General features: G+C 52.8%; 2 protein-coding genes across 4 annotated transcripts in view; one reads left to right on the top strand and one right to left on the bottom strand.

Annotated features, from left to right (window-relative positions):
- The first annotated feature begins 480 nt into the window (after positions 1-480).
- F2RL3 (F2R like thrombin or trypsin receptor 3) lies at positions 481-2,450 on the top strand. Its single transcript, XM_083720624.1, has 2 exons — positions 481-754; positions 1,050-2,450. Exons 1-2 carry the CDS (start codon positions 649-651, stop codon positions 2,120-2,122), a joined length of 1,179 nt encoding a protein of 392 aa, XP_083576750.1. The 5' UTR covers positions 481-648; the 3' UTR covers positions 2,123-2,450.
- A 610-nt stretch (positions 2,451-3,060) lies between these two features.
- CPAMD8 (C3 and PZP like alpha-2-macroglobulin domain containing 8) overlaps positions 3,061-15,916 on the bottom strand; it is a 46,127-nt gene continuing 33,271 nt past the window's right edge. For all 3 annotated transcript variants that reach the window (XM_083720168.1, XM_083720169.1, XM_083720170.1), the window contains 13 exons: positions 15,235-15,321; positions 14,842-14,978; positions 13,942-14,097; positions 13,627-13,689; positions 12,439-12,674; positions 11,453-11,540; positions 11,242-11,316; positions 8,741-8,846; positions 8,548-8,658; positions 7,074-7,286; positions 6,252-6,332; positions 5,205-5,374; positions 3,061-4,413 (listed from right to left, as the gene is read on the bottom strand). In XM_083720168.1, coding sequence (XP_083576294.1) covers positions 5,208-5,374; positions 6,252-6,332; positions 7,074-7,286; positions 8,548-8,658; positions 8,741-8,846; positions 11,242-11,316; positions 11,453-11,540; positions 12,439-12,674; positions 13,627-13,689; positions 13,942-14,097; positions 14,842-14,978; positions 15,235-15,321 — 1,520 coding nt within the window. In that variant the 3' untranslated portion in view covers positions 3,061-4,413; positions 5,205-5,207. The remainder of the gene's footprint in view (positions 4,414-5,204; positions 5,375-6,251; positions 6,333-7,073; positions 7,287-8,547; positions 8,659-8,740; positions 8,847-11,241; positions 11,317-11,452; positions 11,541-12,438; positions 12,675-13,626; positions 13,690-13,941; positions 14,098-14,841; positions 14,979-15,234; positions 15,322-15,916) is intronic.

The following is a 15,916-nucleotide window of genomic DNA, read 5'->3' on the forward strand; positions in this document are numbered from 1 at the left end:
TCCCAGCTGTGGTCTCAGAAACGACTGGGACAGGTCTCTGCCAATTTCGCGAAAGAGAAGAGTTTTGTCTTGCGAGAGTCAAAGCGCGTCTATATTTTGGAATTGCTGGGTTATGCAGAGAGGGTGCCGGAGAGTCGAAAGGGGAAGGTGGAAAATAGTCGTGCCCCGAGCAAAATTTCCTGATTGTCGCCAAGTTGTTCCGACTCTTGAGATCATTTAGGCACTGACAAATTAGACTGTTGGCTTTGCTAAAACCCAAAGTGAGTAGCCGCCGTGGTGATAAACCACAAGAGTGAAGTTTTCGACAGACAATTTTAGTCCAGGCGCTTTTGGGATCTTGCAGCACTTGGGATATTAAGACTGGGGGGGGGGGGGTTGAGTTTAGGCGAAGCCAAGAGTTCAGCGTCCTGCGCCAGATCCGTCATTCTACCAAGGGGAGATTAGCTGTGGTCTGAGCAACATCTGGCTCAGGCCTGCCTCTTCCTCTGCCGATTCCGCGAAATAAAAGACTTTTGTTGCGTGCAAGGGAATTGCGGGGGGGGGGGGCGACCCTGCAGTGTCACTGGGTTTGGGGTGGGGAGTGTTTCCTGGAGTTAAGAGGCTGAGCCAGGATGTTGCTCCTTGCAGCAGCGACTTCTCCAAAGCAGGATGCATCTGTGCGGAGCGCAGGGGCCAAGCCTGCCTCTCCGGCTGCTCACGCTGTTCCTCTTGTGCGGGCAGCCGGCGAAGGCTGCGGTGGCCGACGACTACGATGGTAAGTGGCAAGGAAGACCCCCAGCCCCCCCTTTTTAGCTGGGCAGGAGGGTGCAGGATTCTGCCTTTGGCCCGGGTGCTGCGGCAAACAGGCGTCGGGACTTCCTTTTCTTGAAAATAAATTGAGTTTTTCAATTTGAAATTTCGCAGAGATATCTCAAACATAATTCACACAGCTGCTGCCCCACGGAAGCTGGGGGGTGGTGGTGCCCCCCTCTGAAAACCCCACTTGACAGGACATGGGCAGCGGGCTTTGGTGCCAACACCACTAACCCAAACTCTTTCCGCCTCCCCAGATTATGCCACCCCCAACGGGACAGAGGCCCCCCAGCGCCCGCCGCCTGGCCTGTGCCCCCGTGCCATCCCCTCTGCCCAGGTGACCCTCAACCGCACCACCTTCCTGGTCCTGCCCCCATCCTCACAGGCGCAGCTGGACAGCCCCCTGACCACCCTCCTGCTGCCCTCCTTCTACGCCCTGCTCTGCCTGGTGGGGCTGCCCGCCAACGCCCTGGCGCTCTGGGTCCTGGCCACGCGTGTCGAAAAGCTCCCGTCCACCATCTTCCTGATGAACCTGGCAGCCGCCGACCTCCTCCTGGGCCTCCTCCTGCCCTTCAAGGCCGCCTACTACTACCTGGGCAACCACTGGCCCTTTGGCGAGGGCACGTGCCGCCTCAACACAGCCGCCTTCCACGCCAACATGTACTGCTCGCTCCTGCTGCTGGCCTGCATCAGCGCCGACCGTTACCTGGCCGTGGCGCACCCCTTCCTCGCCCGCTCCTTCCGCAGCCCGGCCTTCGCGGCAGGCACCTGCGGCGCTGCCTGGGGGGCTGCCATCCTCTCGGCGCTGCCCCTGGCCCTGCGGCGCCAGTCGTTCCCCCTGCTGGGCACGGGCCGCGTCTTATGCCACGACGCCCTGCCCACTGAAGACGACGCCACCTATTTCCGCCCCTATTTCGTCGCCCTGGTGGCCGGCGGGTTTGTGGCCCCGCTGCTGGTCATGGTGCTGTGTTCGGGTGCCACCCTGCGGGTCCTGGCGGGGAAAGGGGACCGCTACGCCACCGCCATCAAGCTGACCGTCGTGGTGGTGGCGTCGGTCGTGGCTCTGTACACCCCAAGCCACGTCCTCCTGCTCCTCCACTACTCCAGCCGCTGCGCCGGGGCCCGAGGGACCCTCTACGTGGCATACATGGGGGCCCTGGCGGCGAGCGCCGGCAACACCTGCATAGACCCATTTGTCTACTATTACGCCTCGGAGGAATTCCGTGCCAAGGTGGCGGGGAGGATCTTTGGCGCAAGGAAGGACTCGGCCGTCTCCCTGAAAACCAGCAAAGAGACGCTGCCCACGAAATGCTCCCAGGCCCTGGCATGAAAACAAAACAATGATAATTTATTATTTCTACCCCGCCCGTCTGGCTGGGTTTCCCCAGCCACTCTGGGCAGCTTCCAACAGAATATGAAAACACAATATTAAACATTAAAAGCTTCCCTAAACAGGGCTGCCCTCAGATTTCTTCTAAAAGTCTGGTAGTTGTTTATTTCCTTGACATCTGGTGGGAGGGAGTTCCACAGGGCAGGTGCCACCACCAAGAAGACCCTCTGCCTGGTTCCCTGTAACTTGGCTTCTTGCAGGGAGGGAACCACCAGAAAGCCCTTGGCACTGGACAATACAGTATCATAACTTATTGATTCCCCCACCCCCCCAAAAATACCCCCACAATTTCCTGTACTGCCTTGCATGCCCAACTCCCAAGAGACTGCAATCTACTCTCCCGCTATGACAAAGCTGGCAGTGATGTACTCATTGGATTGACCAAAGTTGCTGAGGTTTTTTTTTGGGGGGGGTGATCGATCAGGATCACGCGATCAACCAGGATTGACCCTGCAATTGGCCAGTGGATTGCGATCGACCGATTGGACGTGTCTGCTGCATTGTAAAGGGACAAACTTTCGCTCAGAAAGGGGGCAATGGAAAGAACAAAACCGTGGAAATAGCTCAGCACAAGTGCCCCCCCCCCAAATTCAGCTGAAAACGCAGCTTTTATTTGCTCCTTTGCAAACAGCGGGAAGCCTGTAGATTTTGTTCGCAAACCTGATTCGCAACAGGCGCTGGATAATTTGGATACATGATGCAGTCACACAGAGAAACAAAAAATTCATTTGTTGATTTTTGGGGCGACCTTCTCCTCCACCCCCAAGATTTCGAAACGCCGTTCCGTCGTTTTTAGGCAAAAGTTTGTCAAACGGACCTATGAGAACGCTGGATTGTCCTAACCCTTGCCTTTCTCCGGAAAGAAACAAGAGGCGCCGTTTGATTTTTAGACATTGGTTTTTAATAAAATATTTTATCAGCATCTAAATCAAACTTCTTCTCCCGTGCCCCCACCTGCCCACAACCTGGACACTCGAACTCGCTACCGAAATGTGTGCCAAGGTCCGCAGCTCCCGCTCCGCGTGCCTCGGGTTTGTGGACCGCCCTACTGAAATGGGGCTGGGGGAAGAGGGAGGGCAGGGGTCTCCCAGCTCTTCTGGGGTGCAGGAGCTGGTCGTGCTGGAAGAGGGGGGGGTCCCCAGTCTAGGGCAGAAATGGGAGAAAGCGAGAGGGGCTGCCGGATGCCATGGGGTGGGGTTCGCCTGCCCCACTTGGTCACCCCCCCCACACCCTGGACGGGCGGAACAGCCGTTTCCAAAATAAATACCAGCAGAGCAAAAGGGTTCTGGGTAGCCGCCGAGCGAAGGGGGCACATTCTGCCTTGCTCAGAGGTGGGGCAGAGGGGGTCCTGGCACCCTGGGATTGTTGCGGGGGGTGTTTGTGCAAAGAAAACAACATGGGAGGGGGGGGGAAGGCTGATTTCTCACCCTCCAAAAAAAGAGAAAATCCCCAAGTTGTGGCTCGGGATCTGCCAACAATATGGGAAACCTTTTCTCTGTGGCCCCTGCTCTTTTTAAAGCGAAAAGCGAGGGGTTGTGGGTTCAAGAGGGGAAGGGGATTGTTTGGCGCCCCCGGGTGGGTTGGACAAAAGGCCTTTTCACGGGGCAGGTTTATACACCAAGCATTCGGGGAGGAAGGCGGGATGGAAATGCAGAACGGAGAACGTTTCCTAGTGGAAAGGAAGGGAACATCCTGAACAACCGATTCCAGCAATCTGGTGGGAATGGGGAGGCAGGAAACCCCCCAAGCCTAGCCCTGGCTCCTCGATTGCAGAGTTGTGTGTCGGGGCCCCGGGGGTCATCCAGCCTGACCCGCCGCAGCACGACAGAAGCAGAGACGGAAAAGTTCTGACGAAGGGTGGCAATTCGGGCGGGTGAGGTTCGGGGAGCGTCTTGAGGGTGCCGTGAGATCTTGCCGGGCACGGGCAGGCAGCTTCCCCTTGCCCACCTTTGCCTCTCAAAGCCGGGTGAGGTGGGGAGGAAGCAGGGTCTGGATCCGAGCGAGGCTTGGCTGGGGAGGGAGGGAGTCCGTGCTCCACCTCTGCGGCAGAAAAGCTCCTGGGTTGGCGTGGCGCAAGGGGGCAAGGGGTTGGCACGGAGGGCCTGGGGGGTGGGTAGGATGGGCAAAGTTTGCCTGGGGGGCAGCTGGGCTTTGGCTCGGCACTGAGAGGGAAAAGCCTGGCTGGGTCTCCGGCGTGGGGCAGCCTCTGCTGGATTGGGGGGAAGAGAGCCCTAGAGGAGAACAGAAAGAAAGGGGGAGAAGGAAGGGATTAGAAGGTGCAATTTGATTCCAAAGTAATCCATATCAATAATAATGATTACTAATAATGACAAATAATTGCTAATTGCTATTGTTGAAATGAGAATGGAATCTAATTACTCCCCCTAGTGATAACAAGTAATATTTACTAATTCCTTTATCAGTAATAGTATAAAATAACAACAACTAATATTATTGAAATGAGAATGGAATCAAATTAGTCTCCCTAACAATAACAACTAATATTTACTAATTTCCATTTCATTAATAGATGATGATGATCACTATTACTACAACTACTGTTGTTGAAATGAGAATGGAATCAAATTACTCCCCTGATTAATAACCAATAATTACTAATTCCTATATCTGTAACAGTACAATAATTATAATAATTGAAATGAGAACGGAATAAAATTACTCCGCCTGATAATAACAACTAATAATTACTAATTCCTATTTCAGTTATAGTATAATCAAATTACTTCCCCTAATAACAATAATAACCATTTTTTGTTGACAAAGGACAGTTGGACTTATAAAAGGCCCCATTACGTTCAGGAGTTGAATCGGGCCCTGGGCTTTCTTTTTTCCCAATTAAGAGGTAAATATATTTCTTGAAATATAGGTCAATAGATCCTCTAAGTCGGAACCGCAAAGGCCAGCTGGCTGCTGGCTGCTGCTGGCCTGTGGGCTGGAGGGGGGCAGGATGATGTCATGAGCCCCTGCCCCACCTCCGCCCCACCCCGGGGTCCCCACTCACCCTTCACTCCCCCGTGGGCACCGCCGTCCCCTGAAACCGGCCCCCTCCTGCCGCCGCGGTGCTGCTGGGGGCCGTCAGCTCAAAGGCGTCCCCTTCCGACATGGCGTAGGGGTCGACTTCGTATTCGTAGGAGTAGTAGGAGAAGTCCAGCTGGGGGGTGGGGGCTTCCTCTGAAAGGCAGAGAAAAGGGGTCAAACGGGGCCAGGACACCCCCCCCCCCCGGAGCCAAAAGGGAACCATCAGCAGGAAAACGGTTCCTGGGTTACTTTTCCAAATTTCTAATCATTCCCACGCTCTCTTGTTTTTTGCCAGTAGTTGCTCACTTCCAGGGTTTTCGGCGTTTGGGAACCAGGGTCCCACTGTAGCGCAAAACGGTTTGGAAGCCTGATTATGATATGATATAAATGTGTGTGTGGATAGATAGATAGATAGATAGATAGATAGATAGATGATAGATAGATAGATAGATAGATGATAGATAGATAGATAGATAGATAGATAGATAGATAGATAGATAGATGATAGAGATAGAAAAATGAGATAAATATAGATGAAATAGATAGATATAGATAAAAAGAGATAGGTAGATATAGAGATAGATAGATAATAAAGACAGAAAAATGAGATAGATAGATAGATAGATAGATAGATAGATAGATAGATAGATAGATAGATGATAGACAGATAGAGATAGAAACATGAGATAGATAGATGATGATATAGATAGATAGATAGATAGATAGATAGATAGATAGATAGATGACAGATAGATAGATAGATAGATAGATAGACAGATGACAGAAAATGAGATATAGATAGATAGATATAGATAGATAGATGATAGATAGATAGATAGATAGATAGATAGATAGATAGATAGATGATAGATAGATAAGATAGATAAAATAGATAAGATAGATGATAGAGATAGAAAAATGAGATGGATATAGATAGATGAGATAGATGGAGATGAATGATAGATAGATGATAGATAGATATAAAATATATATCTCCAGAAGCAGAGATCCAGTGGTCGAGGGGTCTCACCGATTGGGGTTTCTTGCTCCGAGACACCGGGCAGCTCCAGAGGTCGGAAGTCAGGCTCTGTCTCTCCCGGGTGATCCTGGCCTGCGGAGAGGAACACGGTCAGTGCGGTCAGCGTGGAGCCAGATCCTGGTCCGACTCCACGTCAAGGCAGCTTCCCGTGCTCCTATTTAAGCCACCTCTCGATTCGGAAACCCTGAGGACCAGAATCTTGAAAGGCTTTTGAGGGGAAGGCGGCGCTTAGCTCGGTGACAAGAGCACCTGTTTGGCATGCAGAAGGCCTCGACTTCCGTTGGTATAGAAATGATAAGAATGTAAGAAGATTTCAAAGTGCCCGGTGCAGCTATTTACATCAACCCATTCTCCAGTCCGTAATGTAGCTTATTCCTAGGGCAATGGCCGCGGTTAATAATAATAATAATAATAATAATAATAATAAAAATAAAATTTATTTATACCCCACCCTTCCTGGTTCAAAAACCAGGCTCAGGGCGGCTAAGAACAAATTTAAAACACCTTAAAGGTAAAGGTAAAGGGACCCCTGACCATTAGGTCCAGTCGTGACCGACTCTGGGGTTGTGGCACTCATCTCGCTTTATTGGCCGAGGGAGCCGGAGTTTGTCTGTGGACAGTTTGTCCGGGTCACTAAGCTGCTTCTGGAGAACCAGAGCAGCACATGGAAACGCCGTTTACCTTCCCACCAGAGTGGTACCTATTTATCTACTTGCACTTTGTGCTTTCAAACTTCTAGGTGGGCAGGAGCAGGGACCCAGCAACGGGAGCTCACCCGGTCAAGGGGATCCGGAAGATTGGGGGGCGACTTACCGGCCGCGCACTGGGCCAGGGGGACTTGCTCAATCCGAGTGCCGTTCCCGCACGCGGCCACTTCCATCTGGCAGTGGTTGGGGTAGACAAGGCCGTCGGAGCCGCAGACGGGGTCCCCGCCGGAGCCGCAATCCCGCGAACACTCACACTGCTCAAAGTAGCCTTCCTCCTGGCAGCCCGAGAGGCTGTTGCAGAGCCCCGTGTGGACGAAACCTGGGCAGGCAAGGAGCGAAACAAGGTGCAGAACCATGGAAGGGACCCCCAGCGGTCATCTAGTCTAACCCGCTGCCAGGCAGGAGGTTCGCCTGTGCGATCACCTTCCCTCTTATACAGTGGTCACTTGGTTCCCAAACTTAATCCGTTCTAGAAATTTCGTTCCAAAACCAAAGCGTTCTCAAACCAAGGCGCACTGCTTTCCCATGCAAAACGGATTAATCCGTTCCAGACTTTTAAAAGCAATTCCCTAAGACAGCAGCTGAACATGAATTTTACTATCTAACCAGACCATTGATAATAAATAATAATAATACAGTGGTCCCTTGGTTCTCAAACGGAATCCGTTCTGGAAGTCCGTTCCAAAAGCAAAGTGTTCCAAAACCAAGACAGCGCTTTCCCCTAGAAAGTCATGCAAAATGGAACAATCTGTTCCAGGCTTTTAAAAACAGCCCCTAAGACAGCAATTTTACAGATTTTACTATCTAATGAGACCACTGATCCATAGAATGAAAGCAATAAACAATGTGCTGTGCTATAAAATAAATAAGTCGGTATTGTAGATGATAGAAATGAAAATTAATTTTTTTTTTCTTCCCTGCACTGATGATAGTCATTGTTTGGATGGGGGGCTTTTATCCATGTCCACAGTCACACAATCAATCAATCAATCAATCAATCAATCAATAGCTGAACTGGGTTCCACGCAGTCACAGAAACAAATGAACCGAAAAAGCCTCGCAAACAAAAATGCAAAATGAAGAGTGAAAACAAAAGCACCAAACTTAATCCGTTCTGGAAGTCAGTTTGACTTCTGAAATGTTCGGAAACCGAGGCACGCTTCTGATTGGCGCAGGCGCCCCATAAGCAACAGCCGACCGCCGTGTTGGACGTCCGGCGTCCAAAAACCGTTCGGAAACTGGAACACTTATTTCTGGGTTTTTGGAGTTTGGGAACCAAAGCGTTTGAGAACCAAGATCCCACTGTATAGGACCATTCTGATTTGGCCCTGTGACCCCCCAGCGAAAGACCCGCTGCCAAACTTAACCACTGGCCCACCTTTCCTTTTTCCTCCTCCTTCCTCCCTCCCTCCCTTTCCTTTCGTGCCGTGCCAGCGCCTGCCCTTTACTGCCGAGATTTCTAAGCCGTTCTGGGTTTTTTTAAGGGGAAAAAGGCAGAACAGCGTTTCTGAGCCCGGCAGGCGCAAGAAGGGGCTACACCTGTGAGACTAGCCGCCCGCCCGCCCGCCTTCGGGACTCACCGACCCAGTGGCTGGCGCCGCTCTCCACCTCGTTGCAGAGGGGTCCGTCGCAGAGCTCCCGGGCCAGGGGGCTGTTCTCACTGACGTTGTAGAAGCGGGTGGCTTCAAAGGCTGCGGGTGTGAGAGGCGGGTCAGAAGAGGGGGCTGCCAGTGACGGGGGGTGGGGCGGGGGGCACAGGTGGGTCCGACGTACCTGGTTCGTAGTAGTCATACACTTTGATGGGGACGGGGGCCGTCTTCCCCACAACGTATTCCCGGAAGGCCACGAATTTGACGCAGGTCACGCACTGGCTTGGGATCTGGGGAGGAGGCGATTCGGTGAGGTCCCGAGGGCCGTTTTACGCGGCCCCCGCCAACCCACCACAGAGGGGGGCAGCTGCAGGAGGGGCTCGCTACCCCAAGCCCACAACCTTTCCAGAAAATAGGGCCGCCTCTTGTGTTCGGAAGCTGACGGGTGATGTTCCTGGGGCCACATGCTGGGGTGTGTGGGGCCAACCGGGGCGGAGCCACAGCTGCAATTTTTAAAATATACTTGTCAGGGGTTCAGGAGCAGAGACACAGGAGATGGAGCAAATGGAGAGTGAGGAGGAGGAATCCGAGTGGGGTGGAGGCAGTGACAGTGGCCAGAGAGATTCCACGAGCCTCTCCAGCGAATCGGAAGATTCACAGAAGGGAGCGCCGATGGCCAGGGCAAGGGGGGCTCCAGGGGGCAAACCCCAGGAGGAAGGGGCCAGCGGGGACTCCCTGAGCAGCAGTTGGAAATCAGGACCAGCTTCCCCACCAGAGCGCAGTAGGGAGGGGGAGTCCCAGGAATCGGGACCAGTGTTCTCACCACCAGCGAGAGGAGATGAGTCAGGTTTGACCACGCCCACATCGGAGAGCGGGGAAACGGTCAGGAGGAAGGTTACCGGCTGGGCGCGCGCGCCAAGTTCAAATGTACAGGCGAGCGGCACAGCAGGGAGCCCGGATAGGGAGCCAGGTCCTAAAGCCCGCCGGAAGGAGGGGCAAGAATCAGGGGGGTCAGCGTCAGAAGAGTCCAGGAAGGAGGAAACCCCAGGGGGCAGAAGGACCCAGAGAAGGAAGGAACAGCGCAGGAGGTGGAGCCGGGCTAGGATCTTAAACTGGTGCGCAAGGGATAGTGACTCAGAGGGGACTTCGCCGATCTAGAGTCAAGACGTAGGGCTGCACGCTCTGGGGTTTGAAATGGAAACTAAACTTCAATAAAGACTTTTGTACATTACATCAACCGGGCGTTGGTCCTCTGTGAGCTGGGACCTAGAGGCAGCTCTGACAATACTATTTCTACCTTCAGTTAGTTTCTAGTAGGGTCAGGCGATATATTGAAATTATCATCCCAAACCAGTTTGAAATCCATGTCGTAATATGGTTTAAATGGTATTTTTTAAACCTGGCAATATACTGTGAATCGTGACGTGCGTTAGGACGGGGCGATATATCGATTTATCATCCCAAACCAGTTTGAAGTGACATATCGGTATATTGCGATGTTTAGCTGGTGATATGTTGCAGCCTGGGGGGGGGGGGGCAGCAGGAAGGAACACACACAACCCGTACCCCATGGGAAAAAAAGAAACAAGTTACAACGGAGGACTGGCAATGGAAATGGATGGAATATGCAGAAATGGCGAAATGTACCGGAAGAATAAGAAACCAAGGAGGGGGACTTTTAAAAATCCGATGGAGAATTACTGATTATTTGAAGATGCAGACAACTTAAAACATTAGCCAGGTTGGCTTCAACTTGTGCCATTGAGAAATTAAACTAAAAGGGAGTCTAATGGGAAATTATATTTGAATCAGAGACGCCGTGGGGGGGGGGGAGAGATATAAAATAAGTACCGTATTTTTCGCACCATAGGACGCACCGGACAATAGGACGCACCTTGTTTTAGAGGAGGGAGAACAAGAAAAAAAAAATTCTTCCGCTCTCTGCCCAGCGCCCCTTCAGCGAAGCGGCAGGAGGCGCTGCACAGAGAGGGGGAGAATTTCCCCCCTCTTGTTTCCCCCCTCTAAAACAAGGTGCCGTTCAAGGTGCGTTCAGATGCCTTCAGGCGGCTACCTTGGAAGCCTGGAGAGCGAGAGGGGTCCGTGCGCCCCGACCCCTCTCGCTCTCCAGGCTTCAGGTTCCTTTCGACCTGCTCTTTGGGGCTGGCGGGGGGAAGCCCACCACCAGCCCCAAAGAGCAGGCCAGGGAGCAGCGGAAAGGCGCTCGGCTATAGAGGCTCCTGCCATAGCTGCGTGTCACCTCTCCAGCCAGCAGAGGGTCACGGGGCTATGCTGTCTTCGCTCCATAGGACGCACACTCCCCCTTCATTTTTGAAGGGGAAAAAGTGTGTCCTATGGTGCGAAAAATACGGTAATTGTGCAGAAAGGAGGGAAGTCGAAGAGTGATGATGTAAAGAGGTTGTTTGTCATTGAAATAATTGCACAACGAGGAAAGGGAAAATAAAATTATAAAGGAATTCTACCCAGAAGAGTAAAAAAGTGAACCAAAGCTGCCCCCCTCCAGTCTAAATGACAATTTAAGCCCTCTCCTCCTTTTTGGGGGGTCCAGCCCTCCAAATCCCCCATTTCCTCCAAAAGAGGGCCACCCACCCCTAACCCCACCCCAGGATTTCCCCCCACTTCCGGCAGGGCCTTCCGAGTGGTGGCTCCCCAGCCTTGCCGACTCACCTCGTCGAAATAGAAGAGGACTTTCCGGCCGTCCACCTCGTAGCGTTTCAGGCCGATCTGCTTGTTGGAGAGGAGCTGGGAGAGGCGGAAAAGGAGAGGGGGAGAAAGGGGTCAGCCGGACCTTGTGGCTGGGTCTGCCCCCAACTTGCCCGGGGTTGGGCTAGATGACCCCAGAGACCCCAGAGATGTGCAGTCAGGGGCGGGCGCTTACCTGTTCCAGACTTTCCAGGTCGGCTCGGAAGCCTGAGAAGAGGGGGACCTCCAGGACGGCCATGTTGGAAGACCCCAAATGCAGCCACCTGCCCCAGAGGCACCCGGGGGTCCATGGAGAGGGAGGTCGAGGGGAGAAGAGAAGGAAGAAAGGATTTCGGGGGTTTGAGCAGTGCCGGATTTACGTATAAGCTAAACAAGCTCTAGCTCTAGGGGGGGAAACAGGATGTACACTTCCAAAATATTATCTATCTATCTATCTATCTATCTATCTATCCATCCATCTAGGGACACGGGTGGCGCTGTGGGTTAAACCACAGAGCCTAGGACTTGCCGCTCAGAAGGTCGGCGGTTCGAATCCCCGCAATGACGGGGTGAGCTCCCGTTGCTCAGTCCCTGCTCCTGCCAACCTAGCAGTTCAAAAGCACATCAAAGTGCAAGTATAGATAAATAGGTCCCGCTCCGGCGGGAAGGTAAATGGCATTTCTGTGCGCTGCTCTGGTTCGCCAGAAGCGGCTTAGTCCTGCTGGCCACATGACCCGGAAGCTGAACGCCGGCTCCCTCGGCCAATAAAGCGAGATGAGCGCCGCAACCCCAGAGTCGGCCACGACTGGACCTAATGGTCAGGGGTCCCTTTACCTTTATCTATCTATCATCTATCTATCTATCTATCTATCTATCTATCTATCTATCTATCTATCTCTATCATCTATCTATCTATATCTATCTAATCTATCTATCTATCTATCTATGCTGGATAGATGTATAAGCTCAACAATCTCTAGCTTAGGGCCCCACTCGCTTGGGGGTCCCCCAAAAATTAAATGAAAAAACAACTGGATGTACATTTCCAAAATATTATCCATCCATCTATCTATCTATCTATCTATCTATCTATCTATCTATGCCAGTCTATGCAAGGTAGGCCAGCCCTGTCAGCCCCCCACCCCAAGCCCCCCGCCCTGAGCCCCCCACCCCGAAGCTGACCTCATGCAGGCTTCCACCATCACCCGGTACTCCTGCTGGTCCTGGTCTGCAGCCGGGTCGTCGTCGTCCCCCAGCGCCTGCTCAGCCCTGTGCTGGGGGGTCTCCTCCGGGGGGCCGGGCTTGAGGGGCCGTGGGGGGGCTCTCCGGTGCCTCTTCATCTTGGGCTCCTGCAGGTTGACCAGCAGCTGGAAGGAGGGCTTGGCCACTGGGTCGGGGACGTTGTAGGCAACGTCGATCTGGAAACGAAAATGAGCTCTGGTTTTATTCCGCCCGGCTCAGTGCTGCCCGCACGGGTCGGCAGCAGCGGGGGTTCAGGCAATGTCCCATTTAAATCAGCTTCTTCTCTGCTCTTTCACGAGGATTAGAAACTTGCTTTTTTAATCACGGGCCCTTCTGCATGCCAGGCAGGCACGCTTCCCTTAAAAAGGAAAGCTTCTAGCCCTCGCGATTTAAAAAAAATTAAGTTTTTAGTCTTCATGAAAGAGCAGAGACGATTTTAACAGGAATCTGCCTGTGGAAGGATATAGATCTTCACTAATAAATTATCAAATACGTGAATACAAATAGAAGTTATAAATATTGCAGCTGTTGAATAAGGGATCGTTATTATGACCGGAATACAACTGGGTTAAATAAGACTTTGGGAGCAGAATTAACAAAAAAATGATTAAACCTGTAATTCTAGCCACCAAATTTATACAACTGGATATTTGATTAATGGATGTTTGATTGGGTGTTGTGATTTGATATGGATACAATGAGGCGTATTTTGGGCTTTTGCAAATGGAAACTAATAAAAATTATTTTAAAAATGGGAAAAGGTAGACGGGATGCTGCCTTGCATGGAGTTAGACCACCAGGCTGCATGTTGCCGACACGGACAGGCAGAAGCAGCTCCCTGGGGTTCCAAACTCGGGGCAAACTCCACAGTTGGGATATTGCACCTAGGACCCTTCTGCACTCCAAGCAGGCGTCCTCACTGAAAACAGAGCAAGGGGCTAGTCCTCACCGTTCTCCGGAAAGGGCTTAATTAAATCAGAGCCTTACGCCCTCGCTCCATCCGGGTGTGCGTTGTCTGCACAGGCTGGCAGCAGCTTCCCAGGGGTTCTGATTTCTTTGGGGGGTAGTAGGATACAGAATGAGGCCCAGCCCAGGAACCGAAGACCCCGAGTCTAGGGAGACCCTCACCTGCAGGAGGCAGCAGCCGTCTCCCTTGGCGCTCACAAACAGCCCCGTGGGGAGCGAAGGGATCTGTCGAGGAAACATAGACCTCAGTATTGCCCACACGGGCCGGCAGCAGCAGCAGGGATTCACGCCTGGAAGGACGTCTTCCGCAGCTCCGTTGGGCATCGTCGGAAAACGAACCCAGGACCGTGCGAATCGAACCGCCGACCCTCTCCGCAAACCCCCAAGCGGAGACCGGGCGCCCCCTGCGAAAGGCAGGGTCCCCAGCGGCCCAGAGCCCCTTCTACTTCCCCCGGGGTGGGAAACCCTTTTTTATACCCTGGCCGTCTGCAGAAGCTTCTTGTTGCCCCGGTTCAGCTCAAACGTCTCCTGGTAGTCCAAGTTGGTGGAGGCCAGAGAGATTGTGAGGTTGACCCCTCCGACGTACGAGAGGATGGCGTATTCGGCCAGCGCCTGGAGGGCCACGCAGGTGTCCTGTGGGCGGTGGCGAGGAGGGAGAATAAAAAGAAATCGCAGAGTTGGGACCCCCAGAAATCATCTAGCCCAACCCGCTTGCAGCTCTAAGCAACCGCAGGCAACACGCAGCCAATCATGTTCGAACAAAGTATTTGTTCGACAATTGTTTCACAATTCTTAAACAGAAAATACGTCATGGGGTCACACAAAAATAATCATCATCAACTGCATGGACAAAATGAGAGAAGGTCGTCAATCAGTATCAAAGAGGCAAACAAGTCTTTCCGCAAATAAGAAAAGTCAACCGCTGTTGCAGGAACAAAATAGTCCATCCAAACGTTTGGCGCATCCATTACCACAGAATTACTGGATTGTGACTGTTGAAAGGCTTGTTTGCCTGTGTCGCCCCCTGAAAAAAAGTGCTGTGCAAATGAATAATAGAATCACAGAGTTGGGCGCCAGCGGTCATCTAGCCCAACCCCCTGCAATGCAAGGGAACGTTGGCCCGACGTGGGACTCGAACCCACGACCCCATGGTTCAGAGTCTCCCAGTCTCCCAACTGAGCTATGAAACGACCGCAGCAAGCATCATGCCGCTCTGGCCGGTTGCCGGGCAACCCTTCTTCTGCCACACCCCCGGCAGGATTAACCCCTCGGTCCCCGACCCGATGATCCCTGCTGCCGCGCTTCCCACCCACTCCTTTAGGGGGCTCCCTCTGTTTCTGGGCGTTTCCTCCCCTCTCGGATTCGTGCAGGGCTCACCTGGGTGGAGGAAAACCCTCCCAGGGCGTTCCTCTGCTGCGAGAGCCATTTGACGACGGGCAGCGCCGACGCCACGTCCCCCAGGGCGGTGTACGTCAAGAGGGCGTAAGCTGTCATCTCGACTTCGGCCGACACCACTGCAGGGGGGGGGGTGCAGAAGAGCGGGGAATTGTGGGGCAGGGGCAACCCACGGCGTGTGTCCCCCCCCCCCCCGAGTCAATAGTCCTTTTCTACCCTCCAGCAACCTGCACTCCTGGCTTGACACCGACCCGCTTTCCACGTCTTTGCAGAATCCGCACCCGCTACCCTCAAATGCCCCCCCAACCCCAGAGGAAAGCCCACCAGGGAGACCCTTCTCTTAATGTTTCGCCCTTGCAAACTGCAGAGACTCACCCGACTGGGAGAGCCCGTCGTTGAAGCCCATGAAAGTGTCCTCGTCCGTCGCCAGGGTGCCCATTAGACTCCAGTGGGTGAAGCCGTCTGGAAAACAGGAGGCGGGTCAGGGGGAACTCGGAATCCTTTTATTTTATTTTTTAAAGTCAGTCCTTTATTAGGCACAGCAAACCACACATTATCAAACAGACACCGTATGCAAATTGTGCAAAATACGAGCTCGGCATAACAAGGTTTGTCCCAGTCAGATCTTTAACTCCAGAGAAAATCAATTTGCATAAATAATACGATATCTATATATCCTTTTAATTTTGGAGGGGGAAACTCAACAGTCCAGAAGAGGACAGGGCAATATGGAGGTCAAAAGGTAAAGGGACCCCTGACCGTTAGGTCCAGTCGTGGCCGGCTCTGGGGTTGCGGCGCTCATCTCGCTTTACTGGCCGAGGGAGCCGGCGTCCAGCTTCCGGGTCATGTGGCCAGCAGGACTAAGGCGCTTCTGGCGAACCAGAGCAGCGCATGGAAACTCCGTTTACCTTCCCGACGGAGTGGTACCTATTTATCTACTTGCACTTTGACGTGCTTTCGAACTGCTAGGTTGGCAGGAGCAGGGACTGAGCAACGGGAGCTCACTCCGTTGCGGGGATTCGAACCGCCGACCTTCTGATCGCCAAGTCCTAGGCTC

This window comes from Podarcis gaigeae (genome assembly GCF_964106915.1).
Source record: "Podarcis gaigeae genome assembly, chromosome: 18".
Lineage (NCBI taxonomy): Eukaryota > Metazoa > Chordata > Lepidosauria > Squamata > Lacertidae > Podarcis > Podarcis gaigeae.

What these genes read in the sequence shown, in the direction of transcription:
- F2RL3 (XM_083720624.1), top strand. Translation starts at nt 649, where the DNA reads ATGCATCTGTGCGGAGCGCAGGGGCCAAGCCTGCCTCTCCGGCTGCTC. An exon ending in GGTGGCCGACGACTACGATG is followed by an intron (nt 755 to 1,049) that starts GTAAGTGGCAAG and finishes CCGCCTCCCCAG; the next exon opens with ATTATGCCACCCCCAACGGG.